This window comes from Microtus ochrogaster, unplaced genomic scaffold (genome assembly GCF_000317375.1).
Source record: "Microtus ochrogaster isolate Prairie Vole_2 unplaced genomic scaffold, MicOch1.0 UNK24, whole genome shotgun sequence".
Lineage (NCBI taxonomy): Eukaryota > Metazoa > Chordata > Mammalia > Rodentia > Cricetidae > Microtus > Microtus ochrogaster.
This window is the reverse complement of record NW_004949122.1, coordinates 287,899-309,946: the sequence shown is the minus strand read 5'-3', so window position 1 is coordinate 309,946 and position 22,048 is coordinate 287,899. Positions and strand designations below refer to the sequence as shown.

The 22,048-nt window shown below is 40.4% G+C and overlaps 1 protein-coding gene across 1 annotated transcript in view; it reads left to right on the top strand.

The window, feature by feature from the left end:
* The window catches only part of Hmcn1 (hemicentin 1), a 199,000-nt gene that overhangs the window by 137,493 nt on the left and 39,459 nt on the right, over window positions 1-22,048 (top strand). Inside the window, exons 59-69 of the mRNA XM_026789592.1 lie at window positions 1,851-2,120; window positions 5,411-5,601; window positions 8,106-8,319; window positions 10,130-10,264; window positions 10,993-11,183; window positions 13,371-13,452; window positions 15,720-15,989; window positions 16,454-16,624; window positions 16,744-16,914; window positions 21,242-21,412; window positions 21,817-21,987. Coding sequence (XP_026645393.1) covers window positions 1,851-2,120; window positions 5,411-5,601; window positions 8,106-8,319; window positions 10,130-10,264; window positions 10,993-11,183; window positions 13,371-13,452; window positions 15,720-15,989; window positions 16,454-16,624; window positions 16,744-16,914; window positions 21,242-21,412; window positions 21,817-21,987 — 2,037 coding nt within the window. The remainder of the gene's footprint in view (window positions 1-1,850; window positions 2,121-5,410; window positions 5,602-8,105; window positions 8,320-10,129; window positions 10,265-10,992; window positions 11,184-13,370; window positions 13,453-15,719; window positions 15,990-16,453; window positions 16,625-16,743; window positions 16,915-21,241; window positions 21,413-21,816; window positions 21,988-22,048) is intronic.

Below are 22,048 nucleotides of genomic sequence, written 5' to 3'. Positions count from 1 at the left end.
GTCCGTTAAACATTACAGACATTGTGTCTTCTCTTATGCTTATTGTATGAGCAAAGAAGGAAACATAAACGACTTCTAAATGGAATGATGATTAATTCTAGTCAGTTCTGTGCAAAAGAAACCAAAGGCTGGAATGGTGAATGATGTAAATAAGATAAATCAGGCATTTTCTTAGGTCAGTGGGTCTGACTCTTTGACATAATAGGTGAGATAATAAATCAACAATGAATAAAGACAAGCCATCTTGTTAAAGTGTCTGTGATGGTGTGACCAGACAGTGGTGGGCAAGGAGAGGGCAGAAAAGCATGAAACAGAGTAGACCCAGCTGAGGAAGGACTGGGCACACTATCATGGGGTTGGCTTTCATTCTCTGCACAATAGAAAGAGTGCAGCCAGGACTAAACATTTTTATGTGCTGTGTAGATGACAGGAAGGAGTGGAGTTGGAAGAGTAGTTAGACATGTCTACTCAAGGTACCATGGTCTGAGAGACAGGGCCAGGCTATGAGCTGCCCGAGAGTTAGGAGTTAGGAGAGATCATTATAGGTGCCTTTGGAAGCATAAATGTCAAGGTTGTAGTTTTTTTGAAGATTAGAAGGAGAGTCTTATGTTTCTTGGGCTTCCAGTTTGAGCTTGAGGGACTGGAAATGCCATGAGGAAACACTAGGAGAAATAAGCTATGGTTTCTTTTTAATCACATTGAATGCAGAAATCTTTTAAAAATTCAGATACAAATGTCAGCTAGAACATCGACTATGGATTCAAGTTCACAGCAGGTGTGTAGTGTAAGATCCAAGCTCATACACAGTCAGGGTTAACTCCAGAGACTAGCTATGAGTCCCTAAGGAGAGTATGGACAGACAAGAAGACTAAGGATGAAGTTCTAGGACAGTGCATTGCTTTGAACTCTGGGAAAGGAGAATACACAGGGAGGCAGGGGAAACCAGGCTGAAGGCTGGAGGAGAACAGTATTGAAGAAGAGAGTTGTTTTGAATGCACTGTAGTTACAAAAAGACAGGAATCAAAATTATTCATTAGTTTCAGCAAGATTGTGGTCATAAAAAAGAAGCTTAAGATTTGAATTTTTCCTTACTAAATGGTTAAAACGGTTGAACAATGAGAAGACAAAGGCACACATTAAATATTAGATAATATTTAAGCACTCCACAAACAGAGAGACCTCCGAGGCTTGAGGGATTCTAGATAGGGTCGTCTTTGTAAAGAGAGTGTATATGTCATGGCAGGCAAGCATTCAGCCAGGTAATGCTAGGCTCTATAAATAATCTTAGCATGGACATTTGTCAGTATTTTTATGGTAGATGATTTAAGTCTTGGTAAAGGATCCCTTGTGAGGGAAATACTTAGCAGGTCTGAAATAGGGAAAAAATGTCTATATAGTTATTTTCTATAATCCATTTGTCTGCACATTCATTTGTGAATATTGTACTGGGCTGAGACATCATGATAAGCTCTCTGGAAAATGCATGGGCGAAAGTGTCTTTGAGCTGTGTAGCATTTCATGATGCTTGAAGGGCTCTTTTTAGAAGTTTAAGTACTCAAAGTGAGTCATGAACTTTGTGTATGTTTAGATATTTCTCTAGACCATCGTGAGTCTCTGAAATGCTGTTCTGAATGAGATCTTTCAAAAATATATGCTTATCTCATATAAAACTGACTACTGCTTCCATTTGTTCATTTATAAAGACCAGTTTTCTGAAATAAACTCATGAGTTCTAATGTTCCAGACAAAACCAAACTACAGCGCTCGATTCTGACAGTCTAGAACCTCGTTACCGCAGCAGGACCATGGGAGGTGATCTGTACACTCAGTTTGAACCTTCTGTCTTTTAGTTCCTCCAGCCATTGGTTCTCATCAGAAGGAATATGTCACTGCCGTGGATAAACCTGTCTCTCTACTGTGTGAGGCAGAGGGCTTCCCACCACCTGACATCACCTGGCATAAAGACGGGCATGCACTTACCGAATCCCTTCGCCAGCGCATCCTGAGCTCAGGCGCCCTGCAGATAGCGTTTGCTCAGCCTGACGATGCTGGCCAGTACACATGCATAGCAGCTAATGTGGCAGGATCCAACAGCATGAGCACCACACTCACTGTCCACGGTAGGTTGTTTAAAGCTATCTATTTCCATCTGTTGTGTCTCTGTGACAATGAGAAAAGATCACCGAGAACAAATGCCATGATGGTCTGGAGAACAGTGCTTGTGTGCTTGACCTTCAAGCCTGTGTTCCATAAGCTGTGTTTGCTTGTGTGTGCACACATCTGTGTGAGAGATGGCATCAATATTTCTAGGAAAATTACTCCCTTCGTACTGTGATTGTTTTATGTGTTGATCATGTGCATTTTGTGACTCTTCGGTTTTACTTCTTGAAGCATCATCATTTTGGCTCAAAAATAATCAGCATATGACCCAGATAACACATGCAGTTTAAACCTTATGAGAACTAAAGATTCATTGTTTTAAGACAACACAGTCTTTTTTCTTTTCTGTATGACCTTTTTTTTCTTTCTTTGTATTAAGACGTTTAACAAAATATTTTAAAATCAGCAATAATAAACTGGAGAGATGGCTCAGCCATTAAAAGCACAAGCTTCTTCTCAAGGACCCTGGTTCAATTCCCAGCACCCGCATGGCAGTTCAAAGAAGTCTGTGACACCAGTTCAGTAGAACCAATACCTTCTTCTTCTGGCCTCCTTGGGCACTAGGCACAAACATACATACATGGATGAAAAATACTCAAGCACATAAAATATACCAAATACGTTTTAAAAATAAAATAACTGTCAGTATTAAAATGTTAATTTTATTGTCTATTTGAAAATTAGTGATAGGATCTCCACTAATGCCGCTGGTAGGAAACAATAGCAAATTAAACTTTCTCTAACTACTGTTTTTGGGAGTAGCTTTTTGTTGTTGTTGTTAAGTGGCGTTTGCTTTTTACTTTATTAAAAATTTGTAAAATCTTTATTTTTCAACTGCATCTGCCTCTGCTTCACTTCATAACAAGAATGACTATTTCAAGTAAAATTCTTTTTAATTAAATGAGTAGTATACTCAAGTTAAAAAATCATCCTTCCATATTCAGAGAGTCCGGTTTTATCCCATGCTTTTTCAGTCCCAGTCCAGCTGGCCTTGGTGAGCTCTCTGAATATGGTGGACAATGAGGGCTGCTGAGAAGCCAAGGACAATGGCACTGGGTTTTGATCCTACTGCATATTCTGGCTTTGTGGGAGCCTAGCCTGTTTGGATGCTCACCTTCCTAGACCTGAATGGAGGGGGGAGGACCTTGGACTTTCCACAGGGCAGGGAACCCTGACTGCTCTTTGGACTGGAGAGGGAGGGGGTGGGGTGTGGGGAGGGGGGAGAGGGAAAAGGGAGGCGGGGAGGAGGCAGAAACTTTTAATAAATAAAATAAATTAAAAAAATCATCCTTCGTAAGTTTTCCAACGAGATTTCTTCTTTTTATTAATCCATTGAACTAGTAGTTATGCCTTTAATCTTTATCTTCAAGTAAAAAAGTTCTTCTGTTCAAATATTTGTAGACATTTTTTCAAAATTTCCCATGTGTCAAATAACAACAGAACCATTAATAAGTTTTTTAAATGTAAGAGTAAATATCTGTGTGCTCCAAGGTATACAATAAGAGCAGACATTTTTTAAGGAACCATTAAAACCAAAACCCCAGTCATAGACAATTAAGAAGCAAACAAAAAATACTACTTCTAGCTAACAATTATATATGGTTCTAATATATGGTTTATTTTTCAAATTATTTATAAACTATTTCTAAAATGAGGCCTAGATATTAAAAGTACCATGTTTGGCTAAAGCTAATGTCACCTATAAAGTCATAGCCTTAATTTTTTATTTCAAATAAATAAAGAACTAAAAGAAACCTACTATGAACAAGGTATGGTAGCCCTGGTCTAAAATTTGAGCACTTGAGAGGCTAGGCGAGAGATTTAAAGGTTCAAATCCTTGACTACTAGTGAGTTTGAGACTAACTTGTGCTATAAGAGATCCAGTTTTACAAAACAGCAAAAAAAGTAAATATGTGTATTACTGTAGCCCTACAAACCCAAATCAGCCAACACAAACTAAATTCCATGAAGTTTTTCTTCTTATCTTTGTTAGTTTTGCTTTGTCTTGTTTTTTTCTTGTTTGTTTGTTTGTTTTAGAAAGAGAGAGCATCAAATTGGATGGGTAGACAGATAGGAGAGGATCTGGGATGAGTTGGAAAAGGGGGATGAATATGATTGAAATTTATTGCACAAGATTCTGAAAGAATAAATAAAAAAATTTTTAAACAAAATAGTGAATGACTAACCCAAGATAAAGTCAGTTAAAAATTCTAGCATGGGTGAGGAACAGCTACTAAACTCTGCCCCAGAGGAGGTGCCATTAAGGGTTGATGGCTGCAGGGAAAGGAAGAGTTAATTTTCTTTGGTGGGGTAGCTACTGGTGGGTTGTCCATGCCCAGAAAATGCCTTTGTCAGCAACTATAAACTCGGTGAGTTAAAAATAATATTTAGATAGATAGATAGACAGACAGATAGACAAACAGATAACTAGACTATAAGAATCAGAGGGGATGGAGGTCACCAAAAGAGCAAGGCCTTCTAAATCAGCATGACCAGGGCTCATATAAACTCGCAGAGACTGAGGCAGCATGCACCAAGCCTGTACGAGTGTATACTAGGTCCACTGCATATTTACTATGACTTCCACTTTAGTGTTTTCATGGAATTCCTAAATGTGTGAACGAGTGGGTCTCTGATTCTACTATGCTCTTTTCCTTCTGTTTGCTTGTTTTTTCCAATCCCGGTATGTTAGTTTCTGTCTCATCTTTTTAGTTTATTGTTCCTTAGAACCTTGTTTGATTTCTAATGAGAGACAGAAAGGGAGTGGGGCTATCTGGGAAGGGAGGCAGGGAGGATATGGGAGGAATAGACGGAAGGGAAACCATAAACATGATATTTTAAGTGAGAAAAAAATCTATTTTCTCTTTTATTTTTATTTATGTTTTAAAACAACCTTCCTTCGTTTTACATACCAATAATATAAGGGGGGAAAAAAGGACATGAAGTCTGGGGAGATGTGCAGGAGGGATTTGGGGAGGAGTTAATTGTACAGGGGAAGAGGAACGACCTGATTAAAGATACATTGTATACAAGAGAAACGGACCCAATTAAAGATACATTGTATACATATATGAAATTTTCAAAGGATAAAAAGAAATATTATTTAAGAACTCGTTGCTTTCATATAACAATGGACTATTTCATTGTTTTTGTCATAGTCCTAGTAAAGTCACCCTCAAAGGGCTATTTTATGTGCTGATTTTCAATGTGAGCTCAATTTTCTGGGTGACTGTCTTTAAATTCTTCACAGTGCCTCCGAGGATCCAAAGTACAGAAGTACACTACACAGTCAATGAGAACTCCCAAGTTGTTCTCCCATGTGTTGCTGATGGAATCCCCACGCCTGCGATTCACTGGGGAAAGGACAGTGTTCGGATAGCCAACTTGTTAGGGAAATCCACTACCCGGCCAGATGGAGACCTCATCTTGGAAAATGTTGTGGTAAGTTTAGTGGATGTGAACACGCAATGTAGAGCCAAGCAATTAATTCACCTCCCTCTTCTCAATTTAGCTCGGCAGTATTTCCTTATTACCGAAAGGCAATACTCCTATAAACTCAACAAAAGATTAATTTCTCTTACAATTCACTTTATGTCATTGGAATTAGAAGCGAATTTAACAAAAGAGCTAAAAGCATTAAGTGGCCTCCTCCTAAAATGGTTGTTTTAGTTTTCTGGAAAAAGTCTAAGTGGTTGTGCTGTTCTCGGCGCTTATCATTACATGTCAGGATGAGACGCCAGACACTCCTGTGCGTGTCTGAAGAAAAATGCCAAGAAAGTGTCTTTCTCCATGCAGGTTTTAAAATAACCCTTTCTAATAACTGACCTAAAAAAACTAAAAAACAAAAACTGGAAACTTGGCTGGGCCATGGTGGCGCAGGCCTTTAATCCTAGCCCTTTGGAGGCAGAGGCAGAGGCAGGCAGATCTTTGTGAGTTCAAGGTCAACCTGGTTTACAAGAGGTAGGTCCTGGACAGCAAGGACTGTAACACAGAGAAACCCTATCTCAAACCAACAAACAAAACTGAAATTCTACGGAACTACGTAAATGAGGCGTTTCAAGCCCTCAGACACCCTGGGGTCTGTAGAACAGCAGCCAGCAAACAGAAACAGCTTGATTTCCAGTGTGATTGTACTTAATATGTCTACTTTTGGATGCAATCACTCTTCTAGGTCTTGAGGAAAAAATGTTTAAAACCTGCATGTGCAGTGCCTCAGATACATTTAAAGGATCCCATCAATAAGGCATCTTATTCATAGTAGACAGGAGGCTTGGGTAATATGTAAAATTCTTTTAGTGAATGATATATATGAACTAGATGTTTTAATACTTTATTTCCATAGAAACAGATTTTTAACTTAGGTTGTCACAACTTGGGACCATTAGTGGTATGTGGGTGTGGGAATGTTATTTCCTCTGTCTTTCTGAAGAATTAGAATCAGTCATTGTCTTGGTCAGAGTTACTATTACTGCTATGAAACACCACGACCAAAGCACATTGGGAAGGAAAGGGTTTATTTGGTGTATCCTTCCAAATCACTGTGCATCATCCAACAAGTCAGTACGGGAACTCAAACAGGTCAGCATTTTGGAGGCAAGAGCTGCTGCCCAGGCTACGGAGGAGTGCTGCTTGCTGGCTTCCTCATTATTGCTTGCATAGCCTGCTTTCTTCCAGAACCCAAGACCACCAACCCAAGACCACCAAGCTGTTCCTCAGTGGTGGCACCACCACAATAGTCTCATCCCTCCCCTACTCAATCCCTAGTTAAGAAGATGCCCCACAGTTGGATCTTATGTAGCATCTTATCAATTGATGTCTCCTTCTTTCAGAGGGCTCTAGCTTGTGTCAAGTTGACTTGAAGCTAGCCAGCACAGTCATGGTGATGAAAAGGTACAGCAGGGATGCAAGGTTAGAAGCAGAAGGGTGCAGGAAGAAGGTCAGAAGTCAGATGGCAGAACTCATGGCTGAATGTTAGCCGGGTAAGAAGTTGGGGTTCTGAAGTTGAAATCAGCACATTATGGGAGATTTTTCTTGGTGTTGGAGAAGATGAAAGCAAAGGAGGATTCAAATATATGAGTCCAGTAGTCTGAGCAATGGGGAGGCTAAAACAGCCATCAGTGAAAATGCAGATGATGGTGGATGGCAAGAGAAGGAACAATGTCAACCCAGGCCTCCCCTGCTGCACCTGCAGCCATCAGATATCAGCTGGTTATCCAAGCAGAAATCCTAACAAGTTTGCTGTGACTAGAATTTTTAAATAAAATCTGGGTTTGAGAAGCTGGAAATCATCAGCATGTTTAAAGCCATGATACTAGATGAGATCCTCAAGGGTCTGAGTGCAGAGCAAAACTAAAAGAGAACCCAAGACTGAGTCCCTCACAAGTGATGTTAAGGGGAAACCACAGGAATGGATGGAGAAAGAGCAAGCCGAGTGTTAGCTGGGAAGCTATCGGAGCGATATCGAAGGGAAGACACTCAAACTCAAATTCAGTACTGCCCACATGTCAAGTATAATGAGTGATGATGCTGACCACAGGACTCAGCGAGGGAGACTCCAGAATCACTGGGAACTTGGCCTTCATCCCACCATGTCCTCTGATGGTTTTGGTCTCTGATCCCATTACCCAGAAGGCCCACTATGTTTTCAGGATGCCAACCGCCTTTTAGGGTTCTTTCTCCTTTAGTATGTTGCAGAGCAGCAGACCTTGTGGTGTTTTCTAAAATCTTATGAAATAATTGTTCTAGTTCTGTGTGGTATGGGTTTATGCTTAAAAGCACACATTTCAAATTACAGTATGCAGAATCTCACTTGGTGGTTTATGCTAAAAGATGGAAATTTAAATTGCGGTTAGGTAAGCACGCTCCTTGGGGGAAGAAGTGCCGAAACTGTATTTTGTGCAGGAGGTTGTAACGCGTTAACACTTGGAAAACTTGTGTTTATTTAGCTGGAGGACTCTGGCACCTACACATGTGTTGCTACCAATGCCGCTGGTGAAGATACACATGCTGTGACGCTAACTGTTCATTCCCTCCCCACCTTTACTGAACTTCCTGGAGACCTGTCATTAAATAAAGGAGAACAGCTACGCTTAAGTTGTAAAGCCACCGGCATCCCATTGCCCAAACTAACATGGACCTTCAACAACAATATTATTCCAGGTTGGTGGTTTCATTCTTCCCATTTGAATGCTTGCATCCACTCAGCAGTGTGGCCCAGTCTCTACATCCTCTTGGAGGTCATTGAGAGGTTACAAGTATAGAGTTGACTCCTTCTGTTCTGTGAAATAACAATCTCTGCACTTGAGAAACGGGAAAATCAGGAGTTCAAGGTCATCTTCAACTACTTGGTGAGCTAAGGTCAGCCTGTGCTATAGGAGACATCACTAAATAAAGCAAATGAATAGGGCGAAAAACAGATTTTTAAAATTATGTGCTCTTCCTCACGACAGATGCACTATTTATTCCTTTGAAAGGATAAGTGGATCACAAAACTATACATTCTAGGATACAAGGAAAACTTTTGACAACAACAACACAACCATCTCCCCCAGAGGAGACAGTATTGTATCTTTGGCTTCTAAACTTACTTCTGAAGGACCCCGTGCATTGCTCATCAGTGGGTTAAGAAGCTGCTGCTAGAGACTTGCATGTTCACTTATCTTACAGAGAACACAGTACCAGTACATCGCCCTGGGTGAATAAACCTCAGAAAAGAAAAGGTTAATCAACACAGCAAATGTGTAGCCGCTGTGTATTCTGAGTGTTGTTAGTGCCTAACCCCATACCACTCATCCCTGGAGGACACATGTCTATTTATTTGTGTGGATTCTTTTATTTTTGATATTATAATATAATTACATAATTTCTCCCCTTCCTCTCCTCCCTCCAAATCCTTCCCTATACCACTTCTTGTTCTCTTTCAAATTCAGAGCTTTCTTTTCACTGTTTATATGTATGTATGTGTGTATATAACCTTGGTTGATTTTCATGGAAGATGCTTTCAGTTACGAGTATAAAGATACTATCAGAAATGAGTAGTTGTCCATCCTCAGAGTTCTGACCTGCATCTACCAAATGCCTTGCTAGGGAAGCAGTAGCATAACAGCTTGAGATTTTTCTGTCATAATGAATTATGTGAATGATTAAAATTCATCAACTACATCATCTTAGTAATAGCATACTATGCCTTGATAAAGATAAGCAATGTCTAGAAATCGGAACGTCTCTACAGGTAAATACTAATTCTGCTATTTCCATTTTTAAGCTTACTTTTCCACCTAATACAGTTGAATGAATTCTTTAAAGCGAAGTGAGAGAATGCCCACAAAGTAGCCATACATAATCAGGCGACAACTTATTTGGTATGGGCTGTTTCAAGATTAGCATGCTCTTATAAAGTTCTCATCCAAATATTATAGCCCACTTGTAAATATTTACGTCCTCAGCATGTATGATTTATGGGGAAGTTTAAGTTATTTTACATTTGATCATGATGTTGTTATTACCTACTGGGGATATATTTTCATGACTTCCCACAAACTGCCAAGTCAGTTGAATTACAACTGAAAAGGGGTGCCCACCATTGATGTAAATTGTTTGGGAAGAAAACTGGTGGTGAGATAAATGGAATGGAAAAGGCCATATTTCTGCAGGAAAGGGTTTTGAAGCTCAGAGCCATCATGAGCCTCTTTAAGCAACAGGCTGAGATGAAAGAACACTTTAAGATGCTTTTCAGAGGTGTTTGTTTTCATTCTCTCTTCCTGTTCCGTGGGCTGTTTGGGTTCTTCAAACGAGTGTCTATAGACATTGTAAATAGCTCAAGGGAGGCTGTGTGGCAAGGGCTCTCTTGTCCGGTTACGGTTCAGTTGCTGACTGGCCCATAAATCTAACCTGAAAAATATTACACTGCTGTGACATTTTCCTAGGTCACTGAGAGGCATCTGTGTTGTTTCCTAATCTGTTTCCTCAGCCCACTTTGACAGTGTCAATGGACACAGTGAACTTGTTATTGAAAGGGTGTCAACGGAGGACTCGGGCACTTACGTGTGTACAGCCGAGAACAGTGTTGGCTTTGTGAAAGCGATTGGATTTGTTTACGTGAAAGGTGGGTAAAAGCTGTCCATGGTCGCTTTGTGATTTATTCATAATGAAAGTTTGTTTCCTCACTATGAAGTAATACAACATGACTGCAGTTTATTATTCCAATGTCATAAACATGTATAGATTCATGAGAGCAGAAAATAAAAACAGCTCAAAGGCAGAAAGGGCCTGGGGAGATGTTTCCGTGGTTGAGTGCTTGCACCTCAGGCATTAGAACGCATGCGCGTTTGGATGCCCAGAGCCCACGAAAAACCCAGGCAGATGTGTCAGGCACCTACAAGCCCAGCACCCAGGAGACAGACAAGAGATCCAGAGGAAAGCTGGCAAGGAGTCCAGCTAGGATTGGTGGGTTCCAGATTAAGACAGAAATGCCGTCCCAATACATAAAGTGGTGTGTGGTTGAAGAAGACCCATGACGTTAACTTTGGGCTGCACACACACACAACCACAAGAGCACCTTTACACATCTGTTCACAGACACACACTGCACAGCACACACCAAGTAAGAAAAGGGTAAATAAGGATGTCATTGGCATGAAGTGGGGCCGTCCCTGTATGAGAACTGAAATTGATAATATTACCTAGGGATTCAAACGAGTTATGGTTCTGGAAAACCCAAGACATTTCAAAGTAGCTTTCCCCTCATTGCTAAATTATGACTGTGTGGGTCAAAAGCCACACAGGAACTCAGCCCCAGCTTTTCTCTTCTGCCTGTCTTATGGTGCTTCCCAGAGCCTCCAGTCTTCAAAGGGGACTACCCCTCTAACTGGATTGAACCACTTGGCGGCAATGCGATCCTAAACTGCGAGGTGAGAGGAGACCCTGCCCCAACCATCCAGTGGAGCCGAAAGGGGGCCGACATAGAAACCAACCACAGGATCCAACAACTGGGTAACGGCTCCTTGGCCATCTATGGCACCGTGGTAAGTCTCACTGGAGTTGTTGATACAATCCACATTGCTATGTCTTGCGTCAGCACCCTTCATAGAAAAATTTCTTCTATAATCCTGTGAAAACCATGAAATCTAAGCGAGTGTATTCCTTCTTTAAATTTGTTAGTTAAAATTAAATATTTGAAGTGTGTGTTCTAACTGATATATAAGAATAATGTACCTATTAATAATAATATAGCATGTGGTGTTTCAATCTGTGTATATTGTAAAATGTTTTAATCATATTAAGCATTTATTAGATGCTGTGATGGAGATCTTTAAAGCTCTTTCTTCTAGCTTTTTGCTTTGTAACTGCATTTATCTTACAGTGCAATAAAACACCAGAATCTTTTATATTTACTAACCATAACCAGTACCCATTCATCCTTTTTTTCCATCACTTCCTCCTCCTCATTCCCCCAGCCTCTGGCAACCACCATTCTACTCTCACTTTGTGAATTCCCTCTATGAGTGTGATCACACAGTACTTATTTTTCTGTACCTGATGTATGTCTCTTATCATAATGGCTTCCAGTTCCATCTGTCTCATCACAAATAACAGTGTTTCATGATATGTTTAATATTATTTCACTCAGCAACTAAATTCTTTTGAAACTATGAAGCAATAATACAAGTTGATGCTGTTTTTCTTTCAAATAAATATAGGCAATATGATTATTTTGTTGCTTTTTCCCAATCATTGATCTATTATTTAATAGTAGGAGATAAAATTCTCAAATCTATTTTAGAACAAGATCAAAATTTATAAACATGGTTTTTAAGTAAATTATAGGATAAATTTTATCATGAAACTGATGTGGGATGACCTTCTGTATTTGTGTTGCTTTATTTGTTGATAAATAAAGTTGTTTCAACCAATGACTTAGCAGAATAAAGCCAGGTGGGAAATCAGAACAGAGACAGAAAGAGAGGGTAGGCAGAATCAAAGAGAAGCCATGTAGCTGCCAAAGGAGAAAGACACCAGAACAAAACCTTACCTGGTAAACCACAGCCTTGCAGCAATACACAGATTAATAGAAATGGGTTAATTTAAGAGTTAGTTAATAAGAAGCCTAAGCTATTGGCCAAGCAGTGTTGTAATTAATTTAGTTTCTGAGTGATTAATTCAGGTCTCAGCAGTTGGGAAACAAATGAGCAGCCTCCACCTACAGGAAACTAACACATATATAAGGTTTTGACAGTGCTTCATTATTCAGAAAAGGAGTGTAAAGAGGTGATTCAGCTAAATATTTTAGAGTATAAACAGTTCATTAACTCACACTTGGTGAGCCCTTAGATGCTTTCATTCTTAATTAAAATAACAATTAAAATGCAATTTCCTAGTCCACTGGACCTTTCTCAGGCTTTATTTTCCTTATTTTTAAATATTAGCTGATGTTGGTCAATACTTCAGTTTTGAGATTTTTTTCTTATTTGAATTGATGTCATATTAAGTCTCAGTTTTCCTCATTGGTGCCTTTTCCTTCTACTCAACTATTACTGTTTCTCAAACTTTCAAGACTCTTCAAATCCCACTGTTAATGTTCTTGCAAAGTCTTTTAATTATACAACTTCATAGTCCTAAATTTGCAGCCTCAGCCCTGAGACTTCCAAGTCCCATTTCCAGCTGCCTTCTAGAAACTTCCATATGGATAATATATTGAAACTTCAAGCTAAGCACATATATGGTACTGAAAATAAGTAAAATCATGCAGTACATGTTTTCTATATCATATATGTACAAATTTATAGAAATCTGTAGTTTATTATTACAAGTAAATTAATTTTTTACTTTCCTTAATTTCAAATTCCCTAGGAGCCCAGCTTGATACATTTTCAAAAGCTCAAGTTAGAAGTCAATTTGGTTCGTTTGTACTGGCTGGTTTAATGAATTTTAAGACGGCCATAACCATCACATTTATGTTTCTCCTTCATGATTTTAAAGAGGTGGTAACAAAATGATACTATTTTTACTTTGATTTCCTAGTACTCAATATTGTATAAAAATTTCTAAGTTTAGAAGTTCTCTTTTGTTCCCCAATCCTCTTTTTCCTCTTGTTTTTCAGCCTAGCTATAAGCTTAGAAATGGGTGAGGTTTTCTATTTTCATTAAAATGCTTTCTCTTAGCTGGGATCTCACATGAGACCTCTGTTCTCATTATCACACTTATTCCCATAGAATGAAGATGCTGGCAACTACACATGCGTGGCTGCCAACGAGGCCGGGGTGGTGGAGCGCAGCATGAGCCTGACTCTGCAGAGTAAGCTGTTCCGTCCATCTCCAGCTAACACAGCAGGGAGAATGGTGCCTAATGAAGAAGGAGCATTTCCTTTAAACTTGCAACCTGGACAGTAACTTTCACATTGTGCTTAGTCTCTTTTCCTGGAGATAATGGAGCAGGGTCATGAGCCATAACACCAATACACTTCTGTAGAATCCTTTTGTGCTCTTAAGTAACACCCACAGTTTACAGTCACAGTGTTCTGGTGGCAAACCCCTTGACAACAGTGAGTGCTCTCTGTGGTTCCCCAGACTCTTGCCACATGCTCACAAAGGGGTCATTTTATGTGCTTTTAAAATATGTACTAACTATATTACAGTAGAAAAATATTTTCAATAATAAGAAAAATATGTATTGAAATAAAGAGTAATTTAACAGAGCTCAAAAGGGCTTCAAGGTGAACTGGCAGCCCTCTTTCATGAAATAACTGTTTATTCTAAGTGGATTCTTCATGGAGTCCCTCAGTAAATACCACCAGCAATCAGCACATGCAAAATTAGAGAAACATGACAGGCTCCGCTGACCCAGGTCAAGAAAAACGTCATCAGATCAGCTAACACACAAATCTTGACAGTTAGCCTAAAAAGGCCAAAGATATTATTGACATTAAGATCAAAGCACAGAGCAGTGTTTTCACTGAGAAAAAACATTCACATTTGATTAATGATGGCATAAATGATGTGCTTTGTTTGACTATGAAATATGTACACATGGAACTTTATATTTGTATTACATTATAGCTGTATAGGCATCAAAAATACCTACGGTATCTGAATTAAAATTCTAAGTTCAACTGCATAATTTTCTTGGCCTTGGTATCATGAGCAGACAAGCTTATTTAGTAACTTTATTGGCATTTAGTGTGAATGATAAACCCAAGGCATTTGCCGATTTAGCATCAGTTTGCAAATACATAATGTCATTTAAATATGAGGAAGTAAATGAAAGCATGGTCCATGTCTATATGGATGTGAGAATGTACTGAATGGTGAATCAGTGGAATGACTCCACCTGGTACCTATGTTCTATATGATACATATAGAAGAGCAAGGTGCCATGGGATGGTTACTGAGACAGCAGAGCTAAGGTGAGAACGTGACATTTCTCAAAGACGTGTTAGTAATGCATTATAAAACACTAGCATATAAGTATTACAACCAAACATGTTTGCTTCCATTTTTGTTTTACACTTAGATAGCAATGCACATTTCTGTATATAAAATAGGCCGCCGCCATGCCGAAGTGTCATTGAGAAGTCTGCCTTCTCCTAGCTCAGCCTCCCCATCACTGTGTGGTCACCCCATGGTCCGCTGTTTCCACAAGTGCTGCCCTCCACTCACTTGTTCGGCTGCAAAGGCACCAAGATTTCTTGGGGGAAAGAGAATCATAGGCTTTAGCATGCACTGAAAACTTTGTGAATGACCACCCCACTCCCTGGGTCAAGCATCTGGTCATAGAAATGCCAGCTCTATTTCCACCAAATGGAGGTATCTTTCTCTCTGCTGAAATGATCGTCCCCAATTTTTAAAACACTGTTCAAGATCTTCCTCCCTAAGTTAAGTTTGCAAGCATGTAGAATGATACAGAGATAAGTATCCTGCCTGCAGCTGCTTTCAACTCCTTTTATATCTGGTCCTTTCCAGGACCTTCACTTGGGTTTGCTGTTCCTTCCCAGATGCTGACAGCTTCTCCCTCCTCCCGAACCTCCTTCCTTTCATTGCTAGGATTCCTGTTTCTTCTCCATTGATTCCTTGGTGCTCAGTTCTCTGTATCATTTGCAAAGGAGCCTTCTCCCCATCTCTTAATGTCCTCACATGCTTGCTGTGTCTCGTCATCTTTTTCCCATGTCACCTTCTGTTTGGAAGCCATCTCATCCAATTATGGAAGACAGATCCACATTCCTCACCAGTATCTCAGTTTTGAGATTTCTATGTGAATATATCTGAATCTACCTTCTATCTAGGCCTGTTTATGTGAGTGTCTCACAGACTCCTCATGGTCAATGTCCTAAAAAATAGACAAATCATTACCCACCCCCACTGCCTACCATCAGATCTTCTTCCCTTTGTGTATTATCAATTTATGCAAACACAAACCTTATTGCCCAAGTCAAAACCCCACTAGTTCATACTACTAAATGTCAAAAGTCCTATCATTCTTTTCAAACTAAAGTCACCACATTTTATAAGATAAAATATTAACATAGCTGCTTCACAACTAAAAGCCACTATCTACTTTCGTCACAGGTCCTCCCATTATCACTCTTGAACCCCTGGAAACTGTTGTGGATGCTGGTGGCAGAGTCATATTGGACTGTCAAGCAACCGGTGAACCTCAGCCAACCATCACATGGTCCCGCCAAGGGCACCCCATCCCCTGGGATAACCGAGTTACCGTGCTGTCTAACAGCTCCTTGTACATCGCTGCTGCTCACAAAGAAGATACCTCTGAATATGAATGTGTAGCCCGAAACCTGATGGGTTCTGTCCTTGTCAGAGTGCCTATCATAGTCCAAGGTAAGTAGGAAGCAGAACCTGAGACAGCTCAGATACCCAGGCTCCTTATGATTTATCAACGAATGAGATTTAAGCAACACAGTTGAGAGTCTTCAAATGCCATGCTAATCATTGATAATTCATAATCATTCATAAGGTAAATTATCATCCAAAACTAAGCAAAAGCTTTCAGAAAAATTATGTTTATGATACATATATATATACATATGTGTGTGTGTGTGTATATATATATATATATATATATATAATCTTTTATTTTTCCATAGCCATGACCACATGAATCAGCAGAGGATCTAAGAGGGAATCTAACTTATTGAGTTATTCTAGATAATTTCTAGATATTAACCCCTAAAGGAAATCTTCCGTAGCTGTTCCCCAGCAATGACACGCAACTCTACATGCAGTGTGTGACTTCAATGAGATTAAACTTGCAAACCTGGGACAATGCAATGTCTTCTTTGCAGTGCATGGTGGATTTTCTCTGTGGTCTGCCTGGAGGTCCTGCAGTGTCACATGTGGAAAAGGCATCCAAAAGAGGAGCCGACAATGCAACAACCCACTTCCAGCTAATGGTGGGAGGCCCTGCCAGGGGTCAGACTCAGAGACACGACACTGTCAAAAGAAGTTGTGTCCAGGTATGCTTCCATGGCTGTTTAATAGACTCAAACTTCTGTCCCTACCTTTGGACTGTCCCCGGGGTTAGTGCTTTCCATTTGAATTTTCCTGGTGGTGTAACGCTTTCACCTTCCTGCAGTGGATGGTCACTGGTCAGAATGGAGTTTCTGGGAAGAATGCACAAGAAGCTGTGGGCATGGCAACCAAACCAGGACCAGAACTTGCAGTAACCCGTCGGCTCAGCACGGCGGGCGGCCATGTGAGGGGCATGCTGTAGAAACCATCATGTGTAACATTAGGCCTTGCCCAGGTGAGGACCCAGCGGTGACACCAGCCAAGCTTTCGCACATTAATTCCTAATCTGGAGTTAAGATCCTCTCTTCCTTCATTGGGAAATGGTATTATGTCTTCCGTCTTTGGGAATATGTTCACTCTTTGTGTTCTTTTCCTGCTTCACACAGAAACTTGTGAAGAAATGGCTCTGTTGCAGGAAAATATCTCCCTTCACAGAGCGGGAAAGTGGCTCTGCACTTGGAGTAGTTTTAATCATGCACAGAAAATATATATATTACCAACTCATAAATTTGAAAGATGCTGGCTACTTCAGGTGATATCTAATCTAGTCATCCTTTTGCAAGTGAGGAAATGAGCTATTTGCCAGGAAGTGTGATGATGGCGAGGAGCTGCTTACAGCTTCCCGTTAACCATCTTATTCGTCTACCTTGCCCATGAGTACCATGTCGTCTGCTTGGTACTCCTTTTGTTACTGATGTCATACTCAACGCCTCTCTCAGATTCAAGTGACAGGGTCAAACTTAAACAGAGGATTCTTCTTTCAGATATAATAGAATGCAAGTATTTGGCCGATGCTTCTGCTGGTGTGTTTTCCATCTCTGATCTCCACTGTTCTTCTCTTTGGCTTAATTCTCCATTAAATTCTTCCCATGTGTGGAAAAAATGACCACAGGCAAGTAGTAGCTCACAGTGGCCTTGTAATCTCTGACCTCAGAGGGAAGAAGTTCCTCTCTCGAAGGCTCATGTCAACTTCTGAGAAATAACTCTGAGTTTGTCACATGTATTTGTCTTAACTGAATCTAAAAGGTGGGCACTTCGGTGGCAGCTTCAGTGACATGCTCATGGAGGTAGTCAAGGAGTACTGGGTCCAGAGGTCCTTGTTGTGAACCTCGTAGGAAACCTTCTCTTCAAGTAGAAGAGGGGAAGGGCTAGTCAGAACTCACTCGCTCATTCAATAGACTTGAATTCTCAGACCTTAGGTCCAGGTGGGGCATGTCTACTTCAGCACTCAAAATACTAATTATCCTCATGTAGGTCAGAATCTCTCATTTGTAGCCACACCCATTGTTAACAACTTTGCAAGAACAAAAATAAGCTCAAACTGTGACCTCCAAACAAGGTGGAATGGGCTCACAGCTGCTTGTGACCAACAAAAAAATTAAACAGGCAGACAAACATAGCCCACTGCCCTGAAGTCTTTAACATGAGTAAAACATCAAGTGTTTGCTTTAGTCTCTAAAGTAACAGCATTGTTTCAAAACAATAAGAAATATAAATACCTAATTAGAGAGTTTGTTTTGCATTGTCAGCTTAGGAAATTATGAAGTGAAAGGCTTAACGTTGTTAATAATTACCGTGTTAAAATAAACATCGATTTTCTCTCCATGTTTGGCAACTATGTATTTACTATTATTTTCCCACTGATTTATTGGTTTATGGTTTGGGGGGTGAGGGGGGCTTTCCTTAGTTATTCCACTGTCTACAAGCCAACTGAATTTAGCTCTTGTTTGGGTATACTGTTAGCAGTGCACTCTCTAGTAGTGAGACAGTGAGTTGAAGTTTAATACACAGAAGCCAAGCCAGGGGCCCAGGATTGCACAGGCCCTAAGGACCTGCTGGCTCCGGGTCTTCTCAAGAGTGGTTATTACTATCCCAGGCCTCTGCTGCTCTTCACAGAACTTCCACAAATTATAATAAATGCACTGACTGTGGTTTGAAATCTTATTTAGCAATTCCTCTCTTTTGTGGGTTTTTTTTTTTTTGTGGATTAGTTTGACTATTTAGGAGGTTTTTGGAATCTTCCAAACATCATGATCTTGTATGCTTTCTTTGGTTTACATTATATTTCTTAGTTTCCTTTTCTTTTTTTGTTTTGTTTATCTCTATTTAAAAGAAGTTTTCAATTCTACTCCATCTTCTGTCATAAAGATCAGTCTTGGTTAGGGTTTCTTTGTGAATTAGAAATAAAAAGTCAGTGGATGAACGTACCCCTGTGAAGGAAAAAAAGAGAAATAAAAAGTCAAAACAAAACACTTTCAAGGGGAGTTTTCAAACCTCTATTTGTGTAGAGTAGAAAGAAGGCGTACATTACATAAACAAATGCCAGTCAACCCTAACCTCTGCTGATAATGCATCTCTATGTCATCAGAGATTTCGACTTCGATTAATGAACATCCTTGAAATTCCCTTTACTTTTCCTCCACCCCTCCTCACATCCACTCCTCAGAGAGAGTAAGGCACATTGCTTTGGGGAAGGCCCAAAGCCCACCCTACTATATCTAGGCTGAGCAAGGTATCTATCCAAAGAGAATGGGTTCCCCCCCCCCAAAAAAAAGCCAGTGCAAGCAGGAGGTATAAATCCTGGTGCCACTGCCTGCAGTCCTGCAGTCTACCCCAGCCATACAACTATCACCCACATTCAGAGGGTCTAGTTTGGTCCTATGCTGGTTCCTTCCCTGTCTGACTGGAGTTGGTGAGCTTCAATTAGCTCAGGTAAACTTGTTCACTGGGTGTTCCCCATCATGGTCTTGACCTCTTTGCTCATATTCTTACTCCTCCCACTCTTCAACTGGACTTTGGGAGCTCAGACCAGTGTTTCACTGTGGGTCTCTGCCTCGGTTTCTATCAGTTGCTGGATGAAGTTTCTATGGTGATATTTAAAATAGTCATCAATCTGACTACAGGGCAAGGGCAGTTTGGGTACCCTCTCCTCTATTGCTTAGGGTCTTAGCTGGGGTCATCCTTTTGGATTCCCAGGAATTTCTCTAGAGCTAGGTTTCTTGCTAGCAACATAATGTCTCCCTCAATCAAAATATCTCTTTCCTTGCTCTCATTTCCTTCCTTCATTTCAACTATCCTTTCCCCTGAAGTTCTTCTCCCTCTCCCCTTCACGGCTCTTTTTCCCCTTCCACTCTCCCTTCTCTTCCCACCCCCATGCTCCCAATTTTGTCAGGTGATCTTGTCTATTTCCCCTTTCCAGGTGGATAACCTTGTTATTAGCTTCTCTAGGATCATGGACTATAGGCTCATTATATTTTGCTTTACAGCTATTATCCACTTATGAGTGAGTACATACCATGTTCATCTTTCTGGATCTGAGTTACCTCACTTAGGATAGTTTTTTCTAGTTCCATCCATTTGCAACAGCATGGTGATTTTAAGTGTTCCCTCCCAGCTAGGGTTAGTCAAATATTGTCTTAGAACAAATTCTTGTTGAGTACAATAGGTTCCTGTGATTGTGTTTGCTGCTGTCTACAAAGCAAGAGAATAAGTAGTCACCTTAATCAAAGATCAATAATTATGAGGAAAAATAAATAAATAAATAATTATGAGGAAATGCAAGATGTTTTAATATTTCCTTTAAAATCAGAAAAATGATAATCTCATTGGTTAATTTTAATATTGCAGTTTCTTAGAAGTTGTGTTGAGAGTACTTAGATACAAGTCTTAACCCCACTTTTGGTTTATATATCTGGCAAAGCTAGTGACCATAGAAGCATGCTTTATGATCACCATATCTAGAAAGCTCTCTGAGGAAAATATGGCCTGATACTGACTCCTGCATGAGGGAACCCACAGTGCTGCTTCTCAGCCCACGCACCTAGGAGGAAGCGGTGGACTGTTCCAGTCCTGTGGTCCTGATGCTGTAATGCATTCACTGCCAAAAGAAAGTCCTTAATTGCGCTTTCTGGAAACTGTGGGTCAGTTTTGTTTCTGTTGTTTAACAAGTAGGTGAGTGTGTTATTCCGAATTTCTAATTCATGAACATTATGTAATGGAGAAAACTGTTCAAAGGCTTAGACCTGTGCAAATCACCCTGTTGCTGGAAGATCCAAGAACAGAACATGGGTAAGTGAGAAGCCAGGCCACATTTGGGGCTGCACGCCTGCAGTCTTGGGTCCAAAACAGCATTGTTGAAAATGTCTTCTTACCCATAGCACATCTAGATCTGTTAGGCAGACTTGTTTAGAAGCTCCTGGTCTCTTCTACTATCCCTAGACTACCAAATGTGCACAAACGCTTAGCTCGGGCTTGAACACTCAGATTCTGTTTACATATGGTCGCTTGATTAAATTTGATTTTAGTAAAATAGCCTCCTTTGAATAATTGTAAGCATTTATGTTGGCAGTTGTTAAGCCTTCTGAGTGTCCCTGGACACAATTCCCTCTGCAAACCAAACATGAGAGAAGGAGGACATCATTAGTTATATTTCTTTTGGTGCAATTTTAGTTATTTTAGATTGTGGGATTTTTTTAACTCGCTATGGAGTTAATTTATTTGCATAATTTTGTTTTTTAAATAAATACGGTCCTGTGGCTTGAAACTGCCTCTGTTGTTTGTAGTTCATGGAGTGTGGAGTGTTTGGCAGCCTTGGGGTGCATGCAGCAAAAGTTGTGGAAAAGGCAGTCAGTCGAGAACAAGACTTTGCAACAACCCACCACCATCATTTGGTGGAGCCTACTGCAGCGGAGCAGAAACCCAGATGCAAGTCTGCAATGAGAGACACTGTCCAGGTGAGACAAGTAAAGTTCACACACTCACCTACTGACACCTACCACTCACCCAACAATGGCATTACCCCAACATGGCCACAGTTTGACCTGGTCATGGTTTTTTAATTTCTTTTTATTTATTCTTGTTTTGTGTGTGTGTGTGTGTGTGTGTGTGTGTGTGTGTGTGTGTGTGTGTGTGCCACACGCGTGTGTGTACCTGTAAAAGTCAGAAGAAGGGGACAGATGTGCTACAGTTAGGAGGCAGTCGTGAGCTAGGCTGGGTACTGAGAACCAAACTAGGTCCTCTGGAAGAGCCACACGCACTTAACATCTGAGCCACCTCTCCGGCCAAGACCCTCTGATGATTTTTTAACCTAATCATTTTCAGGTAGTAAATGAGCACATATGATTTTCTGTTACTACAGTTGACGGCAAGTGGGCAGCTTGGGCCAGTTGGAGCGCCTGCACGGTGTCCTGTGGTGGGGGTGCCAGGAAGAGAACGAGGGCGTGTTCTGACCCCGCGCCACAGTATGGAGGAAGCCAGTGTGAGGGGAGTGATGTCCAGAGTGATTTTTGCAATAGTGATCCTTGTCCAAGTGAGTGTTGGAAACAGTGAGTCGACGTTACTTCCCTAAAGCTTTGTTTTGACTCCAAACC